We start from the raw sequence: 19031 nt of genomic DNA on the forward strand, positions 1-19031 counted from the left end.
CCAACCTAGACATCCCCCCACTGCAACTTGAGACCATTGCTTCTTGTTCTGTCATCTGCCACCACTGAGAACAGCCGAGCTCCATCTTCTTTGGAACCTCCCTTCAGGTAGTTGAAGGCTGCTATCAAATCCCCCCTCACTCTTCACTTCTGCAGGCTAAATAAACCCAGTTCCCTCAGCCTCTCCTCATAAGTCATGTGCCCCAGCCCCCCTAAGAATTGCCTCCTCCTCTTAGTCATCTTTCCCGTCTTTTAAGGAAGTGCTCCCCTTAGAATCTACTTTCCTATATTTCATGGGGTGACAATCCTTAAAGTGATTTACTTAAATGTTTTAAAGAAGTCTCAGAAAACTGAGAGTACAGTTTTCTGGCATTGTTTTGATTTCTATCATTAGCAACAGAATACTTCTCACGTTGGAAGATGGCTGCCTCTCGGAGGCTAGGGGGAGATCCTCACTCCAGCCTCTGCCCTCTGTTCCCATCCTTTCCGCAGATGTGGGCCATTGTACTTTGTCTTAATTTTCACAGGATTCATACTGAATTCTGAAGAAAGGCCATTGAGTCGTCAAATGTCAAAACAACAAAAAATACAAAATAAGAGGAAACAGATGTATGTGTACCCAAGAGGGATTTAAAGAGGAAAATCATGATTTTCACATATGCACTGCTGCCATCAGACTCATTCTTTCTTCTGTTAAAGATCAGTGGGGAAAAATCACCGACAGCTGTCACAAAGCCCATTGTCAGATGTTTCTCTGGATGAGAAATGAGCTTTATGGACCAGCTCCTCAGCTGGTGCAATTCAGTGTTGATCCATTGAAGTTATTGGAGCCATGCCAGTTTACCCCAGGTGCAAGGCTTCTTGACTCTTGGGTTGGTAGGTGATTTAATGTATTATGCAGAATCTCTGTGAATTCTCAAAAAATGTCACTTTAGGCTTGGGTTTGAGTAATGCTGTAGGATACTTAATGTGCCTTGTACACCATGAAAAGGAAATTAGGTTTAGTTTAGCAGCTTGTATGTGCAATCTTCTGGCTCTGGAAGACTTGTTTCCATACCAAACATCAGACCTTTTCCAGCTTCTTTCCTAAACTGGGTAAGAGACTGGGTGACTACAAAGTAAAGAACATGAAATTCTGCTCCAGCTCTAGATATCAGTGTTTCAAAGTGGAATATTCAGAGGAGTCTCCAATCTCTTTGAGAGATTATAATTATCCAGGACCACGTACACATGGGTACCACAGTCATTTGCCACCTTTATACACATCCAATGGGAAATTAATTTAAGATTTTTGTCTACACAATCTCAGGTCTCTACTGTTGAGCTAAGGGAGAGCCCCAGCAACTCGGGCAGAATACACAAGCAGGCCTGATGCATTCCATCCGGTAAAGGATGGTGATCAAATACAAACAAGTCATTTCCTCATACAGTGACAGTCCTAACAAACTTTTCAGACTCCAAGACCAGAATATGTGTCCCTGTTCATTTGTTTCATGCCCTGAATAGTTAAATTCTGCTCATTAAACCAACATCCTCCATAAGGGTTCAGTTAATTTCCAATGTGAAACATTCATACAGCTTTATTGTAAAAAGCATTTTGAGATGAATCATCCAAAAGAACTTCAAGGTCACTATAAACTGAAGAAATTATGTTCAAAGCAGTCCTTGGGGTGCCTGTCCATCCTCGGTTCAGGGAGTTTTGAAGGTTGTGTTGGCGGGACAATGAAAGTCAATGGATTTCAGCTTGTGCACAGCTCCTCATTTGCCTTGATTTAAAGGTCCCAGTCTCAGTCCTTTATGGTGTATTTAGGCTTCCTTATAGGCCTCCAAGGGACCACAAGCTTCTTTATTCTTTTAAAAGTACACCTTGTTGGTGTAATTGAAGCTGTTTTGTTACTGTAATTCCTTCCTAATGCTACCATTCTAGTCAAGTGTTCTTTTTCCCTCCGGAGGCATCAGTTATTACGGGTTTTGAATAGACCTCTATTCAATATACATACTTTCACTCCCAATGCCAAAATCAGGTCACTGTTAGTAATTCTCTTTCTTCGTGAAATAAGATTTCAGCTTCCTTCTTTAAAACCCAACATATAGCACGTGCCCCTGCCCTTTCCACTCCTCGGCATATAAATAGGTATTTAAAGCAACTCTCCTTTCTAAGAAAAAACAAATAATCTGACAGTTTTCCCCTTATTTTCTTATTAGCTTATTAAAATGTGAAATGTCTTAAATCAAGTCAGAAGTTTATACAGTTTACACTACACATATTGAGCACGTGCTTATATACTAGGGAAGGAACAGGAATACAATAAGCAGTAGTGCCCTTTTACAAAATTTCTCTAATAAAAATCAAAAAGTCATGAAAATCATTGGCAAAATTGTCATTGTAAGCCATAATCGTCCAGAGGAGGAAGTATGATGTACTGCCTCAGAATGAGCAATTCCATGTATCCATTTATGTGGTCCTCATCACCATAGTATATGAGCACTTGACAATCATTAATGGACTTTATCCTTATAATATCCCTGTGAGGAGGGAGGTACTATCCCAGGGGTAGGGAACCTATGGCATGCGTGCCGAAGGCGGCACGCGAGCTGATTTTCAGTGGCACTTACACTGCCCGGGTCCTCACACTGCACTCACACAGTCCGGGGGGCTCTGCATTTTAATTGAATTTTAAATGAAGCTTCTTAAGCATTTTAAAAACCTTATTTACTTTACATACAACAATAGTTTAGTTATATATTATAGACTTAGAGAAAGAGACCTTAAACATTAAAATATATTACTGGCACGCAAAACCTTAAATTAGAGTGAATAAATGAAGACTCGGCACACCACTTCTGAAAGGTTGCCAACCCCTGTACTATCCCTATGTTATGATGGGGAACTGAGGCACAGGTCAGATTAAGTGGCTTGCTTGACTGAGAAGTCAGGTCTCTTGAGTCCCAGTGCAGTGCCCTGTCCCTAGACCATCCTTCCTATCCTTTAAAGGCATTGTGCCCTAGGTCAGTGCAGTCTCTGGCGTGTTGGGAGTATAGCTGTGACTCACAAATTGAAGGGCAGCCTTCATTCCCCTGGTATAGGATTACCTCTGTTTGCTGCTTAGGAGAAGAAGAGAATGCAGACCCACCATCACCCTTCCTGCTCTCTTTGGGAAGGCTAGTGCTGCTGTAAATACTAAACTGGGATAGTCCATGTGCTTCCTGGATACAAGGGCTGGTATCATGCCCAGGTAATAGTGGGAGGAGAAGGCTCCTTGTGGCCTCTTCTCTTCTTCCCATTCGTGCATTCAGGAGAGCCAGACGCAATCTAGCCCCATATGTAGTTTTCAGAATGGCTGTAAAGAAATCCAGTGTTTCTCAAACAAACTTAAGGCACTCTATTATATAATAGATTATTCTTTACTAAGGTTATTTATTTCACAATATTCAACACTTGTATTTGGTATAAGTTTCCCATGTGAAATCTTAGATATTTGTACTTGTGTGTAGTAGTAATGACTCTGCTCTGCCCCGGACACTTGTACTTTTCCTGAGACACCATAGCTGGCACATCTGGCACTAAGAATATGTTTTCAGCATCATTTCATAATTGTGGAGTATGACATTTGGGGTTCACCAGGGCAGTAAGTAGTTCAACCAAAGTCTGTCTTGTAACCCACAGTGTCTTTTGACTGTGCAGCTTTGATTCAGAGCTCTGACCCCAACAGCCTGCCAGCAGCCCACAAGTCTCACCCTGGCTTTGCCCAATTTGGATGCTCCTTGCATTCTGACCTGAGGAGCCTTTCAGTCCCAAATTTGCCCAAAATTGTCATCCTGCAGTCCCTCTCCCTGGATCCTCACAGAAAAAGTATTAGGTTCATGTCCCTCTACAGAGACAATATAACATTCCAACCTGTCAGCTTACTAGAAGTACACAACTGAACTTACCCAGCATTGATGATTTATAACAAAAGTAGTACAAATTTTTTAACAAAAGAGCATGGACTAAGTGATCCCAAGTAAAAGAGATAAAGGTGAAGACGGCTACAGGCAAATAAAAGTGAAAACACCCATCTAAAAGTCTAAAACTTAGCCTAGTTTTTGTTCAGGATGGTTTCTTTCATCCATAATCTTCTTTCCAGCTTTTGACTGGCCAGGACTCTTCACAGAGATCAAATTGCTTGGTTTCTTTGTCTCCTTAAAGTGAAATAACTTAGGGGTTTGCTCCCCCTCCCTTTATAGTTCAGTGATCCATTGAAATTTATTCTTCTGAAGAGCACCCAGATAAAGTTCATTAGTTCAAGCTCAATAAAGGAGACATGAGGTATGGAAGATGAGACTTCATCCTGGTTCTTCCCCCACTGGTGGTTGCTACTATGCTAATTCTCTCTCCAGCTGCAGCCTCCACAACAGACCATAGACTTTGGGCCACACCTGATTTGAGATGTTTACTTTGTCTGGAGAAAACCTGTTCTGTCCTCCTGACATACCTGGTCTGTAGACTTTTTATTCACAGACTCTAAAGCATAATATTAGTGAGTGTCCATAATTTCACATAGAGCATTGTTACATATATTTCACAACTATATTATTAACCACAATGTTATTAGTTTTCAAATGATGAGCCACAAGGCATATTTTGTACAAAAATCCTTGCAGTAGTGTGTGAATACAAGAGTGGCACGGGTCACAGAGAGGATACCACAGCAACTCCCCAGGATAATCCTTGACACATCCATCAATTATCTCACAACACCTACTATTAAGCTATGGCACTGAACTGGCTGTGGGATGAATTATGTTATTAACAGAAGGCGGTGGTTTTGCTTTATGACTTAGCTTGCAAGTGAAAGAGAGTGACACTCGTTTGTGATGGATCGATTGATGAGTAGCCAGCCTGTCCTCTATCCTGTAAATCAGTTGTTGATGTGATAGGAGTAAAATGACTATGTAATATACTGTAAGCAGCTCCTATGATCCAAAAGCCGCCCCCCTCCCCCCCGCCCCAAAAAATCCTGCAAAATCAGTGCAATCCATATTTCTCGGAGTTAGGCATGACTTACCTAACTGTGCTTATGTAGTTTACAACTTTAATATATTTAGACTTCTTTCCTTTATTTATTAGTGATGTTTTCCTCATAAGAATGCACACAATGCTGCAGACTGAGACTGTCCAAAGGCAGCTACAATTTACTCATCCCATGATTTGCATATTTTTGATTGTTAATACAAAATGAAAGGTATAATGTGGATGGGGAGACATATTGTATGGTATTGAGTGAGATTATTAAAACTTTTCTATGGTTGTCCAAGAGAATCTCAGTGACTTAGTTCTCCATTCTACTGCAGAATTTCTTCCCAAGACAAATGCCACACTGTGTTTGTGTGTTTTCTCATAGGAGGTCGAGCTGTGTCGTGTTAGCAGTCAAGAGAAGCTGGGGCTAACTGTCTGCTACAGAACAGATGATGAGGAAGACACAGGAATCTATGTCAGTGAGGTAAAGTTGTGGTGGGGGGGGGGACTCAATGGAAAAATAGAAACAAGTGTTCTGAGACCTGACTGCAGTAATACTGGCTGTCAGCCAGCACTTGTCACTTTCAATTAGGAGAGTAAATTATGTTGCCCAAGTAATATAATTATTACCAGCTTATTTGTTTATTGTGATGCTATAAATACAACATCATAATTAGGAAAAGTGCAAAATCGAAGCATTCTCTGAAATTTGAATGAAATCCCACAAATATGTGGAAAGTCAGCAAAAGTTCTGATTTCCACACTTCTGTGTTCTCCCATTACTGCAGTCATGTTAACAATAACAATGGCTAATTTATTTTTACAATGATCACATATGTTCAAGGAAGAGGGGAACAGCATAAAATAATCTGTGAGATAAATCTGTCAGAAAATCTAGTCTGTCCTAGCACTCTTCTTTGTTTTACAAGCTAACAAACAGAAGGCCTGATCCTGACACCTTGAGGTGTTGAACAATCTCAACTGCCATCTACTTCAATGGGAAGTGCGGGGAGGGACAGCTCAGTGGTTTGAGCATTGGCCTGCTAAACCCAGGGTTGTGAGCTCAATCCTTGAGGGGGCCATTTAGGGATCTGGGGCAAAAAATTGGTCCTGCTAGTGAAGGCAGGGGACTGGACTCAACTCAACTCAATGACCTTTCAAGGTCCCTTCCAGCTCTATGAGATAGGTATATCTCCATATATATATTATAAGTGAGAGTATTCAGCACCCCCTAAGAGGTATTTAGCACCTTGCAATATCAGGCTTAGAAAGACTTTCAGGTGCATTAATTTAATGTTAGTCTCCAATAATTTTAAAGAGAGCAGTTTTTCTAGATGAGAAGACAAACATTTTATGAGTCCAAGCTGGGGGTTGATTGCCGTGAGTGAATTTGATACACAATTTGTCACCTTCAGGTGACATAGCACAAAAATCTGAATGCCAGAAGTGGAGTGAGTTTAGCAGAATGAATTGTCCTGCATTGCCATAAAGTGAATCACGTACAAATGGGAGTGGAAAAAGAATGTTCTGTGATTGCAAACAACACTCTCAAAGTATGTGAAAACCACAGCCTTAGATATAAAATTAGGGATTAGTATAAAACTTGCTAAGAATAACTCTTCCCACAGGTATATAAGCACTACTATTAATATCTGTTTGGCCTTGTGAGGGAAAAAAAGGTAAAGGGATCTTATACCTTTATAGCTAAAATATGTTGCTTTTTCCAAATGGAGGGTATTGCTCTGCTTGGAATATCTCAGCCCTTTCTTCAAAGGAAGTTTAATTCTATTAGAGACCCAAGGTGGGTGAAGTAATATCTTTCATTGGACCAACTTCTATTGGTGAGAGAGAGTAGCTTTCAAGCTTACACTGAGGTCTTCTTCAGGTCAGAAGAGCTCTGTGTAAGCTCAAAAGGTTGTCTTTCTCTCACCAATAGAAGTTAGACCAATAAAAGATACCTCTCCTATCTTGTTACTCTAATATCCTGGGACCAACACAGCTACAACAACACTGCGTATTGTGACAGACCCAGACCAGTGGGGTACAGGAGTCTGGTAGAGGGCAAATATACTGGTCACTGAATGAGTAGTTTTCTGTTCCCTGAGTGACCAGAGCAGGGGCTGTACTGGAGTAATCAGGAACCTGCTAGAACCCGTTAAGACAGGCAGGCTAATTAGGACACCTGGAGCCAATTAAGAAGAAGCTGCTAGAATCAATTAAGGCAGGCTAATCAGGGCACCTGGGTTTTAAAAAGAGCTCACTTCAGTTTGTGGTGTGAGTGTGAGGAGCTGAGAGCAAGAGGTGCAAGGAGCGGAGCGGAGCGGGAGAGGGTAAAAGGGTATGCTGCTGGAGGACTAAGTGTTATCAGACACCAGGAGGAAGGTCCTGTAGTGAGAATAAGGAAGGTGTTTGGAGGAGGCCATGGGGAAGTAGCCCAGGGAGTTGTAGCTGTCATGCAGCTGTTACAGGAGGCACTATAGACAGCTGCAGTCCACAGTGCCCTGGGCTAGAACCCGGAGTAGAGGGCGGGCCCAGGTTCCCCCCAAACCTCCCAATTGACCTGGACTGTGGGTTCTTCCAGAGCGAAAGGTCTCTGGGCTGTTCCCCAACTCACATGGTGAATCTCTGAGGCAAGAAAATCCTCCAATAAGCGCAGGACCCACCAAGATAGAGGAGGAACTTTGTCACAGTATATTTAATTAAACTCTTCAGCCTCATTTTTTGTCTGCAATGCACAATAAGAAAATAATATCTAATATCTGTACAAGATGTAACCAGCAAACCAAATGCAATGCTCAAAATGTTTAGGTTGAAAAATTGCTCTTGGCATGACAAGGTAAAATAAATGGTTTAAGATAACCATCAAGTGAAAGGTGATAGATAGTATTGCACCTATGAAGAGCAGGTCATTGCTCAAGGATGAGCTATTGTGACTCTGATAAACTGTTAATGGAGCCCTAAATAGCTATTTATGCTAAGCTAACTTTAAATTAAGCAACTTAAATCAGACCCGGTGCAGAGGATCCATGAATGATCTCTATACTGTAGATCTTTCTTTGTTTTTCTTGTAATTCTTTGGGAACTGAAAAATCCACAGCTTGATAGCTGATACAATCATTTAAAAATAAATGTTTTCAGAAAAGGAGATTATACCATCTCCTTAAGCAGACATAAACCTGCTGTGTGGAGATATCAACCACTCATTAGCAAGACTTCAAAATCACCTCAGCCCAAAGTGAATTTCCAGAGCCTAAGAATTCTGTCATTAATACTCTGCTCTATGACAGCTGAAGGTTAGTGCTTGACAGTCATGTGGAAAAATATTGTTCTGAAAATCATACACCAGCTCAACCCTCTCTGTATTTAGATTTGTTTTATAACAAGGTTCTGTGATTATTCGCAGAACTGCTATGTTCATCTGACTGAATAAAGATTTAAACTGTCTTTCCACAATGTAAACAATGGCATTTTTACAAATTCTACAAATTGAGTTGTTTGAAGTTAATATCTTTTCATGCTCAGTTTTTGAATACTGTCCTATGCAGGTTGATCCAAACAGCATTGCTGCCAGAGATGGCCGGATCCGAGAAGGAGACCGCATTCTGCAAGTATGTGTCTATAAACTCTTTTTTTCCCCTGAGCTCCTTCCTGAAAAACAGTACAGTGCCGTTCTCACTGTGGATTGTTGATGAGAGATGATAATTCTCTTTGTTGTTCTGATGCATGGAAAAAACTGTGTGTCTTTTTCTTAAGACAATAGCTGGGATTTAGAGTACGGGTATTGAAAAAAATGAGTGACAAACTTGCTCTGCCTGATGGCCCCACATCCTATGTCTTTTTTGCCATATTTATGAGAAATCTCATTTTTCTCTTGTTCATCTCAATGTCATTTTCTAAATAGGGCTGCTGCAATCATAAATATGGGTGAGATTGCTGATTATTCTTTGATAGCATACATTTGGGTAAAACTTAGAGCAGTGGTCCCCAAACTTTTTACCTCATGCCCCCGCTTACCTCTGTCTCAGTTCTGTCTCTCCCTCCCCACTCCCACCCTGGAGCTGGGAGCAGGGCCACGGCTCCCGGGGGAAAGGTGGACAGAGGTAAGGGCACCGAGGCTGGGACTACAGCTGGGGTAAGGGGCAGAGCCGGGAGTGGAGCCTTGGCCGCAGCCAGGGCCGTGGGTGCGGGGCCGGCAGCCAGGATGCCAGCAGCCGGACCCAGAAGCAGAGGTGGGTTGCGCTCCCTCCCATGGAGGCTGCCCCAGACCCCAGCTGCACCCCCCACTCCCTCAAACATTCCTCTGCATTCCCCAGGGCAGTGTTTTTTGAAGTATTGGGTTGTGACCCATTATTGGGTGTCAGAATGTCAGGCACTGGGTCACATTCCTAATTCAAATTATAATGATCATTGCTGCGCAGCAGCTCTAAAGGGCCGCGCAGCAAGGACCTGGAGAGGAGAGAGGTATGGGGTGAGTTGGGACGGGAGCAAGTTGGGGCTTGCAGGGCTGCTGCGGGCCTCTCCCCCGGCCCCGGAGCTCGCTGCTGCCATCAGGGAGAGAGGGACCCTTCCACCGGAGCTCCGTGCAGAGGGGGAGAGAGAGGCCTTTCCCCTGGAGCTCCGTGCTGCCTGCCCATGGGGGGAGCTAGCTGCTGCTGGCGGGGGGAGAGGGCTGGGGAGAGTCCTCTGGCCCCAGCCCTAGGGCAGCCTGCCTGCACCCCAAACTCCTGATCCCCGGCCCCACCCCAGAACCTGTGCCCCCAGAGCCTGAGCCCTCACCCCCACCACATCCCAACCCTCTACCCCACCCCTGAGCCCCCTCTTGCACCCTGAACCCCTCATCCCCAGCTCCACCCTAGAGCCCTCACCCCCAGACAAAGCCCTCACCCCCGCACCCTACCCTCTGCCCTACCTCCCACACTCCTTGCCATAGGCTTACTAAGGCCAGTGTCTAGTGTGAGTTATGTAAAGTGGGATAAGCAAGAATGTATTTTATGAAAACTCTAGTCAAAAGATATAATTATTGGGTCACAGGCATCAACAATTTTCATTCTTTTTGCCCCACAGTTTGGGGACCTCTGACTTAGAGTAATATTGAGCATGGATCAGAAGCTTTTGAGATTGTGATTCTAAAGGCCATTCCTTAATGTTCTGGAGGGGGGGCTTACCTGATGTCTATTCTTTTCTCTCTCCACCACTTATAACTGAACCTTTCTGATTTCGCTGGTGATCCACCATTCAGCCAATTACAGTAACTCCTCATTTAACATTGTCGCACTTAATGTTTCAATGTTATGTCCCTGCCCAATTAGGGAACATGCTCGTTTAAAGTTGTGCAATGCTCCCTTATAACGTCGTTTGGCTGCCTGCTTGTAAGATTCTGTGGAAGAGAATCGACTTTACAAAGGAGCATTGCACAAGTTCCACTTCTCCGCCTCCTCCCCCTCCCTCCCAGCACTTCCCCCCCGTTTGGCGGTGCTTAGGACTTTCTGGGAGGGAGGGGGAGGAGGGGAGACGCAGCGCTTCCCCGCTCCTGCCCCTCACTCCCAGAAAGTCCTAAGCACGAAGTGCTCGGAGGAAGGGGGAGGAGCAGAAAAGCCCCACGTCTCCACTCCTCCCACTCCCTCCCAGAAAATCCTGAACGCTGCTAAACAGCTGTTTGGCGGCGCTTAGGACTTTCTGGGAGGGAGGGGCAGGAGCGGGGAAGCGCCGTGTCTCCAAATTTCCTTGGAACCGAACCTAACCCTCGGAATTTACATTAAATCTTATGGGACAGTTAGATTCGTTTAACATTGTTTCACTTAAAGTTGCATTTTTCAGGAACATAACTGCAACATTAAGTGAGGAGTTACTGTACTCTTTTTATTCTTCGTTTCTGATGATCCAGGGGTTTCTACATGGCGCCACAGTCCACACTACAGGGATGTAAATTATAGAGCTCTCTAACGTGCCATGCTTTTCCTCCCCCCGCCCCCAAAATACACCCTACTGGTGCAAACTAAAAGGTACCTCGCTCATGTTAACAGAGTTCATGAACTAGGTACCTTTTAGTTCTCACCAAGAGAGTCTAGAAGGGGCATTAGAGCACAATATATTAGCGCTCTTTGCAATTCAAACTTCTGTAGTCCAGACTGCGGCTCTGTCTAAACAAGCCCTCAGATTGTTCTGCCCCTCCAGATTTGAGCTGCATTTCTCAAATAAAGCACAGTGCCTGTCAACAGGCCTCACTATCAGTTGCCTTCAACAATAACAGCAGGAATAAAAAATGCTCTGAAGCCTAAGGAGTGGTTAGTGTCAGCTCTCTCTACATATTTATCTAGCAAGGCCCTCTCACAAAATGATATTCACAAAAAGTACAATCATTGTTTGTGCAAGTAGTTCTTCAGTACCAGGCAAATTGGTTGAAATTATAGTAAAGAACAGAATTATCATACACACAGATGACCACCATTTGTTGGGAAGATCAACACGGCTTTTGTAAAGGGAAATCTTGCCTCACCAATCTATTAGAATTCTTTGAGGGGGGTCAACAAACATGGACATGGGTGATCCAATGGATAAATAGTACTTGGACTTTCAGGGTACATCTACACAGCAAAGAAAAACCTGTGGCTGGCCCATGCCAGCCAATTCAGGCTCGCAGGACTCAGGCTGCAAAACTGTTTCATTGCTGTGTAGACAACCAGGCTCTGGGATCCTCCCGCCTTGCAGGGACCTAGAACCCCACCCCAAGCACAGCAATAAAACATCCCTGCAGCCCGAGCCCCATAAGCCTGAGTCAGCTGGCACAGGCCAGCTGGGAGTGTCTAGCTGTGTAGACATACCCTCAGAAAGTCTTTGACAAGGTCCCTCATCAAAGGCTCTTAAGCAAAGTAAGCTATCATGGGATAAGAAGGAAGGGCCTCACATAGATCAGTAACTGTTAAAAGACAGGAAACAAATCATAGGAATAAATGGTCCATTTTTAGAATGGAGAGAGGTAAATAGTGGTGTCCCCCAGGGATCTGTACTGGCACCAGTGCTGTTCAACATATTCATAAATGATCTGGGAAAAGGGGTAAGGTGAGGTGGCAAAATTTGCAGATGATACAGAATTACTCCAAAGTTAAGTCCAAAGCAGATTGCAAAGAATTACAAAGGGATCTCACAAAACTGGATGACTAGGCAACAAAATGGCAGATGAAATTCTATTTGAAAAATGCAAAGTAATGTATATTGGAAAACATAATCCCAACTATATATACAAAATGACAAGATTTAAATTATCTGTTATCACTCAAGAAAGAGATCTTGGAGTCGTCATGGATAGTTCTCTGAAAACTTCTGCTCAATGTGTAGCAGCAGTCAAAAAAGCTAGCAGAATGTTAGGAATCATTAGGAAAGGAATAGATAATAAGACAGATAATGTCATAATGCCACTATATAAAATCTATGGTATGCTCACAGTTTGAATACTGCATGCAGCTCTGGTTGCCCCATGTCAGAAAACATATATTAGAATTGGAAAAAGTACAGAGAAGGGCAACCAAAATGATAATGGGTATGGAACAGCTTCCATATGAGTAGAGCAGGGGTCAGCAACCTTTCAGAAGTGGTGTGCCGAGTCTTCATTTATTCACTCTGATTTAAGGTTTCGCGTGCCAGTAATACATTTTAACGTTTTTAGAAGGTCTCTTTCTATAAGTCTATAATATATAACATAAACTATTGTTGTATGTAAAGTAAATAAGGTTTTTAAAATGTTTAAGAAGCTTCATTTAAAATTAAATTAAAATGCAGAGCCCCCTGGACTGGTGGCCAGGACCTGGGCAGTGTGAGTGCCACTGAAAATCAGCTCACGTTCTGCCTTTGGCACGCATGCCATAGGTTGCCTACCCCTGGAGTAGAGATTAAAAAGATGGGACTTTTCATCTTGGAAAAGAGATGACTAAGGGGGACTATTACAGAGATCTATAAAATCATGAAGGTGTGGAGAAAGTGAATAAGGAAAAGTTATTTACTCCTTCACCTAATACAAGACCATGGGGTTATCCAATTAAATTAATGGGCAGCAAGCTTGAAACAACAAAAGGAAGTACATCTTCACACAATGCAAAGTCAACCTGTGGAACTCATTGCCAGGGGATGTTGTGAAGGTCAAATATCTAAATAGGTTCAAAAAAGAATTCAAGGCAGATAAATCCATCAATGGCTACTAAGCAAGATTATCAGGGATTAAACCCCATATTCTGGGTTTCCCTAGCCTCTGACCGCCAGAAGCTGGGAGTGGATGACAGGGGATAGCTCCCTCGATGATTACCTGGCCTGTTCATTCCCTCTGAAGCACCTGGGATTGGCCACCATCAGAGACAAGATAGTGGGCTAGATGGACCATTGATCTGACCCAGTATGGCCATTCTTATGTTCTCCATGTTAAGGAACTAACCTGTGGGTTCTTCTTTCCCAACACTGCAAATAATACAGGAGATAGGCAGTCATGCCGCTGTAGAAAATCTGTCTGAACAACAGAATGGCATTAAAGGGATACTCTGAGGTTAAATTTGGCCCCAGACTTAGCCTTTATAAAAATAAGCTTTTTTAGAATTCCTCAGACCAACATGTTTTCATTATTATTTTTAAGATCCAGTGGAAACAAATATTCCCTCTGGAGGGTTCACAACTCAGTATTGTTAATACATGAGAACCTGAAAGTAAAATAGATTAGAAACTAAGTAGGACAGTATTTGTACCTGTGTTCTATCAAAAGGTACCTTGTATCTCTTATTTAAATAGATTCTGCTCAATCTTTTTTGCCCAAATAACATTTTACAGATGTAGTGAAGAGCATTGCCAACCCCAAGTGTTTAAAAATCATGAGTCATTCCCCCCAGAATCATGAGATTAGCCTTAAAATCACAAAATTTTAAAAATAATACATTTTGGTCGATTTTTATTTGCCTTCTGGGGTTGGAGCCTTTGGGCTCACATTTTCAAGCTTTCCTTTGTGACCAGAAGGGGGAGAAATTGATGCTGGTTGTTAATGAAAACTGACTTTCTCACCTAACTCCAGGAGTTGAGGCATTAAGAAATACAGCAAATATCGTGGGACTTGCAATAAAATCATGAGAGATGGAAGCACTGTGTGAGGACCACAGAGGATTTATGCATAGGTCTCCCCTTCCCTCTCAAGCAAGTGGCAAAGAGTTTGGGGAAGGAGCAGAGCCTCAGATTTGGGCCCCCACCAGGCTATACAACCCAGCTGAGCTGGCCCAACGTGGGCAGGTAGTAAGAGCACTCTGTAGCCCAACAGCTGGCCTACAAGTGTTTTGTTAGACAAACTGAAGATTTAGGTGCATAATATTTTATGGGCAATGGGCAAACCAACAACACTCCCATTCTGAGAAGGGGACATAACAGTTTTCAAGTACATAAAAGTTTGTTACAAGGAAGAGGGAGAAAAATTGTTCGCGATGGGCTTAAATTGCAGCCAGGGAGGTTTAGGTTGGACATTAGGAAAAACTTCCTAACTGTCAAGGTGGTTAAGCACTGGTACAAATTGTCAAGGGAGGTTGTGGGATCTCCATCATTGGAGATTTTTAAGAGCAGGTTATACAAACACCTGTCAGGGATGGTCTAGATCTATTTAGTCCTGCTATGAGTGCAGGGCACTGGACTAGATGACCTCTCGTGGTCCCTTCCAGTCCTGTGATTCACAAGTGGGTACTTAAGGGGAGAACTGACTGATTTGTGTGTGTTTGGGATGAGAAGAAATGTTAGCCAAACTGGTATTCAAAAAGGAATGTGTTTCACTTTCTTTTTAACAAGCAGACATTACACATTAGCTAGTTTGAACTACTGTACAAAATTGTGATGTAACCCCCCCTTTTTATTTAAGACCTGCTAGTCTCAAAACTACTGGCTGGGACAGTGAATAATGGGTGTGTTGGGAGAGAGACTAAACTCCAACCTTGGGGAAGGCAAAGTCAGGAGTGGGCAATGACTTGATTACAAGTTTTCAGCACTGAAAGAAGCTGGTTTCCTCCTGGGACAAAGATTTTTGAATCTGAGAGTGTCCCTTTAATGAAAGTCTTACAGGCTCGAATGAAATCTATCTCCTCCCAGCTCAGTCAAAGGGCAAATTATGGGTAGGTATTTAGGTGAGGAAAGAGGGTAGTTTAACTGTAAAAAGAGGAAAATAGCTAGAATGACAGTGGATTTCAGTTTGGACTTACAGAGAGGAAGTTTTAGAGAAATCATGGATTGCCACTACCAAAATCAGAAGTTCAGAATTCCTCTTGTTGTTATACTGGTGTTTTTCAGTTCCCTCCCTTCATTTCAAGGCAACTTTCCTTGTACTTCGACCTCTTTTTACAAATGCCCCTAGTGGTAATTGCTGGTAATGGCAAGTTGCATCTTCACAAACAGCTCTGTAACTGCCAATAATTAATTTAGGCACATGAGTTTTCTGAATTTTGCAAAATCAATCTGATTCCATCCCTCCAATCTTTCCATTTCCACAGGAAACATATTTGCTGAAAACCATAGCTATATTTCTTATCTCAGTATTGGCTTTGGGAATCAAACTAATCTCCAGCGCACAATAAGATCTACAAGATGGCTGTCTAAAGTGGCCTTTATTTCAAAAAGGAAATAAGTTACATTTTGATGTCAGGGCTCATTTAGGAGCTCTTATTTTATTTTCTATATTGTCCAGAATGTGTTAAAAAAAAAAAAAAAAAAAAAAAAAAAAAAAAATTCACTGTATTAGAATTGCCCACAAAGAATGTTTGTATAACTGCAAAAGGACAACAGTCCTTTAGTTTGGTGAGATTATGTAGAGATATGATCAGGAATTGAAAAGCAAATGAACTGGCTTCTACATCTGTCTATAATCAGTCCTCCAAGAACAATGAACAACATATGTTGGTGATTTTCCTTTTATTTTTTTTTTTAATAAAAAACTACATTTGAAATGAATTCTTGTTGTTTTTTCAACAAGACTAAAACTCTGGACTCCCATCTTTAAGGCATTTTAATGTATTTTAAGTAGATGATAGATTCATTCCATGCCACTTTCTTTTCTTTTTAACGTTTCTGGGTGAATTATAGTGCCAGGCACAGTATAGGCAGACAGCTAATAGATATTAGTTTGAGACCATCAAACTCAATTCACTTGTGAGTGAAGACTCCAGAGGTAAGAGAAGACTGTAGGTAATTCTATTGCATTTTTGTAGACTAATAGCATTACTTGAATGTCAGTGCTGATATGCAGCCAGAAGTTTGATCATTAAGATTAACACCAAGTGAGTTATGTGGGGTTTTCTTTCATAGCCGATGGCACACTGACCCTCCATCCACTCTTATGGATGAGATAACTCAGAGAAATGGAAGATGACAATATCATTACAAAGGGATTGCATTCAGGTCTGGAGAATGCAGCATTGGGGATGCTTGCTTTTATACTTTTCACAGTAATACAGCAGCTTTCCTCATGTTTTCCCGGATAATTCAAATACTAGCATACTACATACAGCAACTCCTGTCTCCTATATAGTCTTCTTAAGTAGCTGAGAATAGTCCGTTTACCTCACACAGCACGCACTGTAAAATAAAGAGAATAGACTGTACAAGGAAGATCCCATAGATCTTGGTTAGTCCTTGTTTGATTTCATCCGTGGACATCAAACTCTGCATAAATGAGGGCCACATAGGCAACTAATTGGTGATAAAATGAGGCATATTGGAGTCACTTTTATCTTTACTATGATAGTGCAGCCTGCAGCTACTACAGGTTCTAGCATGTAATGATCTGTCTTGAGCCACTAAGCCGCTCAGCTCAAGATGAATGCTGAGACCTTATGGGCCAGATCCTCAGCTGTTATAAACTGACATTGGTACCACAGAGCTATGCCAATTTACGCTAGCTGAGGCATCTGGTCCTTGGTCTCTGTATATGCCTGTATCTGTATATTGATGAGGGCAGCTGTGTACAAGGAAGTGGGTATCATTTCTCTTGCACATTTTGCTCCCTCCACATCTCCATGGAGGAATCTCAAAGATTTTGGTGATAACCAAGCAAACACTCAGTGCATATCTGTGGTTTTATTTAGTCTAAACTAAAACTGGTTTTTCAAAGCAATGTGTTCAGGTGGTGCACATGCACATTTGCTTGGTATTTTTCTACCAGGAAGTTCCTGCTACTAGCTTTGAAACTGAACCCCTGCAAAAGGAGATGGATTAACCAGGTTGGATATGGGAAAACCTTTTTATTCTATGAAATTATTAAAATCCTTTGCCCTCCAGCCTGTCCCCATTACTTTACAGATGGATTAAACATTTTTTGACAATGCAGTTTGGCACAGTGAGGAAAATCCACTTGTGCTGTGAAACAAACAAAGTGTGTTATTTTTAGGGGAAAAAATGCTTTGTATTTGAAACTTGATTTTTCTTAAACAGCATTTTTAGGTAGAGTTGAATGGGCCTGTAAAATCTATACATTAAGGTATAGTTATTCGTATGATTGTTTTTAACACAAAGGCAGAATTGCAGAGAGAAGTTGGAGAGAAAACCGGTTTTTACAGATGATTCATTTTTTATTTTGATTATCCCAATGGGGATGTTTTGTGTGGTTCTGGACACCAAGTCTCACACACAAATATAAAATGATTAAATGAAATAGCAATCAGCAGTGGCCTGTAAGTATTGCCTGGTGAGAGATAATACTGTAGCTCTCTAATTGGCTCTCTACAAGCATACAATATGACTGATTTCAGCTGTAGTATTACCAGTCTTGCTTCCACCAGCACTATTATCTCAGAGTGACACTTCCATTACTCTGAACGGAGAAAGATGAACGTCACCTGTCAGGGGCTGGTTAATTGTGTTGCTAGATGTATGTTGCTAGGGCGCAGGTTGGACATTTATGAACATAACTGCTTCCTCTGATGTCTGCCATCCTTCAACGATCGATACAGCTCTTACAGTAAACGCATAATTGAGTGAAGGCACTTACCACTGAGGAGCTGAAGATGAGCCCATTGTGTGAGTTTCATTGTCCATACATTTACCACAAATGAGCTGATATTTGCCCTTTATTGTGTGTTGCTTTGTGGAAATGGAAACTAATGTGCCACTTTCATTTGTTTTCTAGATAAATGGCCAAGATGTCCAGAATCGGGAGGAGGCGGTGGCATTGCTCTCCAGTGATGAATGCAAGAAAATTGTGTTGCTGGTTGCAAGACCAGAGATGCAGGTTAGAATAAATAGATGCACTGAGCCAGGAGCTGGGTTATAGTGTACAGTCATTGTCATCCATAAGAAGTGAACACTGAAAAACAGGAGGTTCATGAAAAAAAATGAGAAAAATATAATTAAAGATCTTTGCCAATCTGTAGCCTCAGGAAAAAAATAACATTATATTACTAGGAGTTTGTTTACTATTGTACTTGCTAAAAGATTCTTTGCAAGTAAATACAATATACATACATATAAATACAGTTGATTATCTAGTACTAATGTGATACTTAACTAAATGTGAAGTGGAACTTCAAAAAGACATATTTATTGGTTGATGATTCTTACTGATTTCTGGGACTAAATTCACACTCTTCCATGGTTTGCACCTGCTTGTGGCAGGATTGAAGTGGGCCCTGGATGAGGATTATTTTTTTAAGCAATGTTTCAGTAAACTCTCCAGTTAGATCTTGATAATGGGCATTTGATGACAATGCTATTCAGCAAACCTACTCCTATCTAACTGTTTTCAAGAGAAACTGGTCACATGAGGTTTCTCGTCAAGTACAAATTATTTAATAGGAAATAGATATTTTTCCCACACAATTTTAAAATATACTTCCGGCTTTTAAACAAAACCAATGCCTTGCAAAGAAATTTTTTTATATCTTTGCAGTGGGAGAGGTCAGGCTAATCATCAAGGTAAAGGAGAGGAAAAAGAGGATTATTTCTGCTTCCTTTTATATTCCACCACAAAGCAGAAAAGGACATTACATCGTCACTCTTCTCTCCATCTGTCAGCAGTCCAAGCGAAGTCGGTTATG

General features: G+C 41.8%; 1 protein-coding gene across 5 annotated transcripts in view; it reads left to right on the forward strand.

Annotated features, from left to right (window-relative positions):
• PDZRN4 (PDZ domain containing ring finger 4) overlaps positions 1-19031 on the forward strand; it is a 369908-nt gene that overhangs the window by 340723 nt on the left and 10154 nt on the right. For all 5 annotated transcript variants that reach the window (XM_065557089.1, XM_065557107.1, XM_008162505.4 and 2 more), the window contains 3 exons: positions 5384-5482; positions 8544-8606; positions 18125-18226. In XM_065557089.1, coding sequence (XP_065413161.1) covers positions 5384-5482; positions 8544-8606; positions 18125-18226 — 264 coding nt within the window. The remainder of the gene's footprint in view (positions 1-5383; positions 5483-8543; positions 8607-18124; positions 18227-19031) is intronic.

Source organism: Chrysemys picta, chromosome 1 (assembly GCF_011386835.1).
Source record: "Chrysemys picta bellii isolate R12L10 chromosome 1, ASM1138683v2, whole genome shotgun sequence".
In the NCBI taxonomy this organism is placed as follows: domain Eukaryota; kingdom Metazoa; phylum Chordata; order Testudines; family Emydidae; genus Chrysemys; species Chrysemys picta.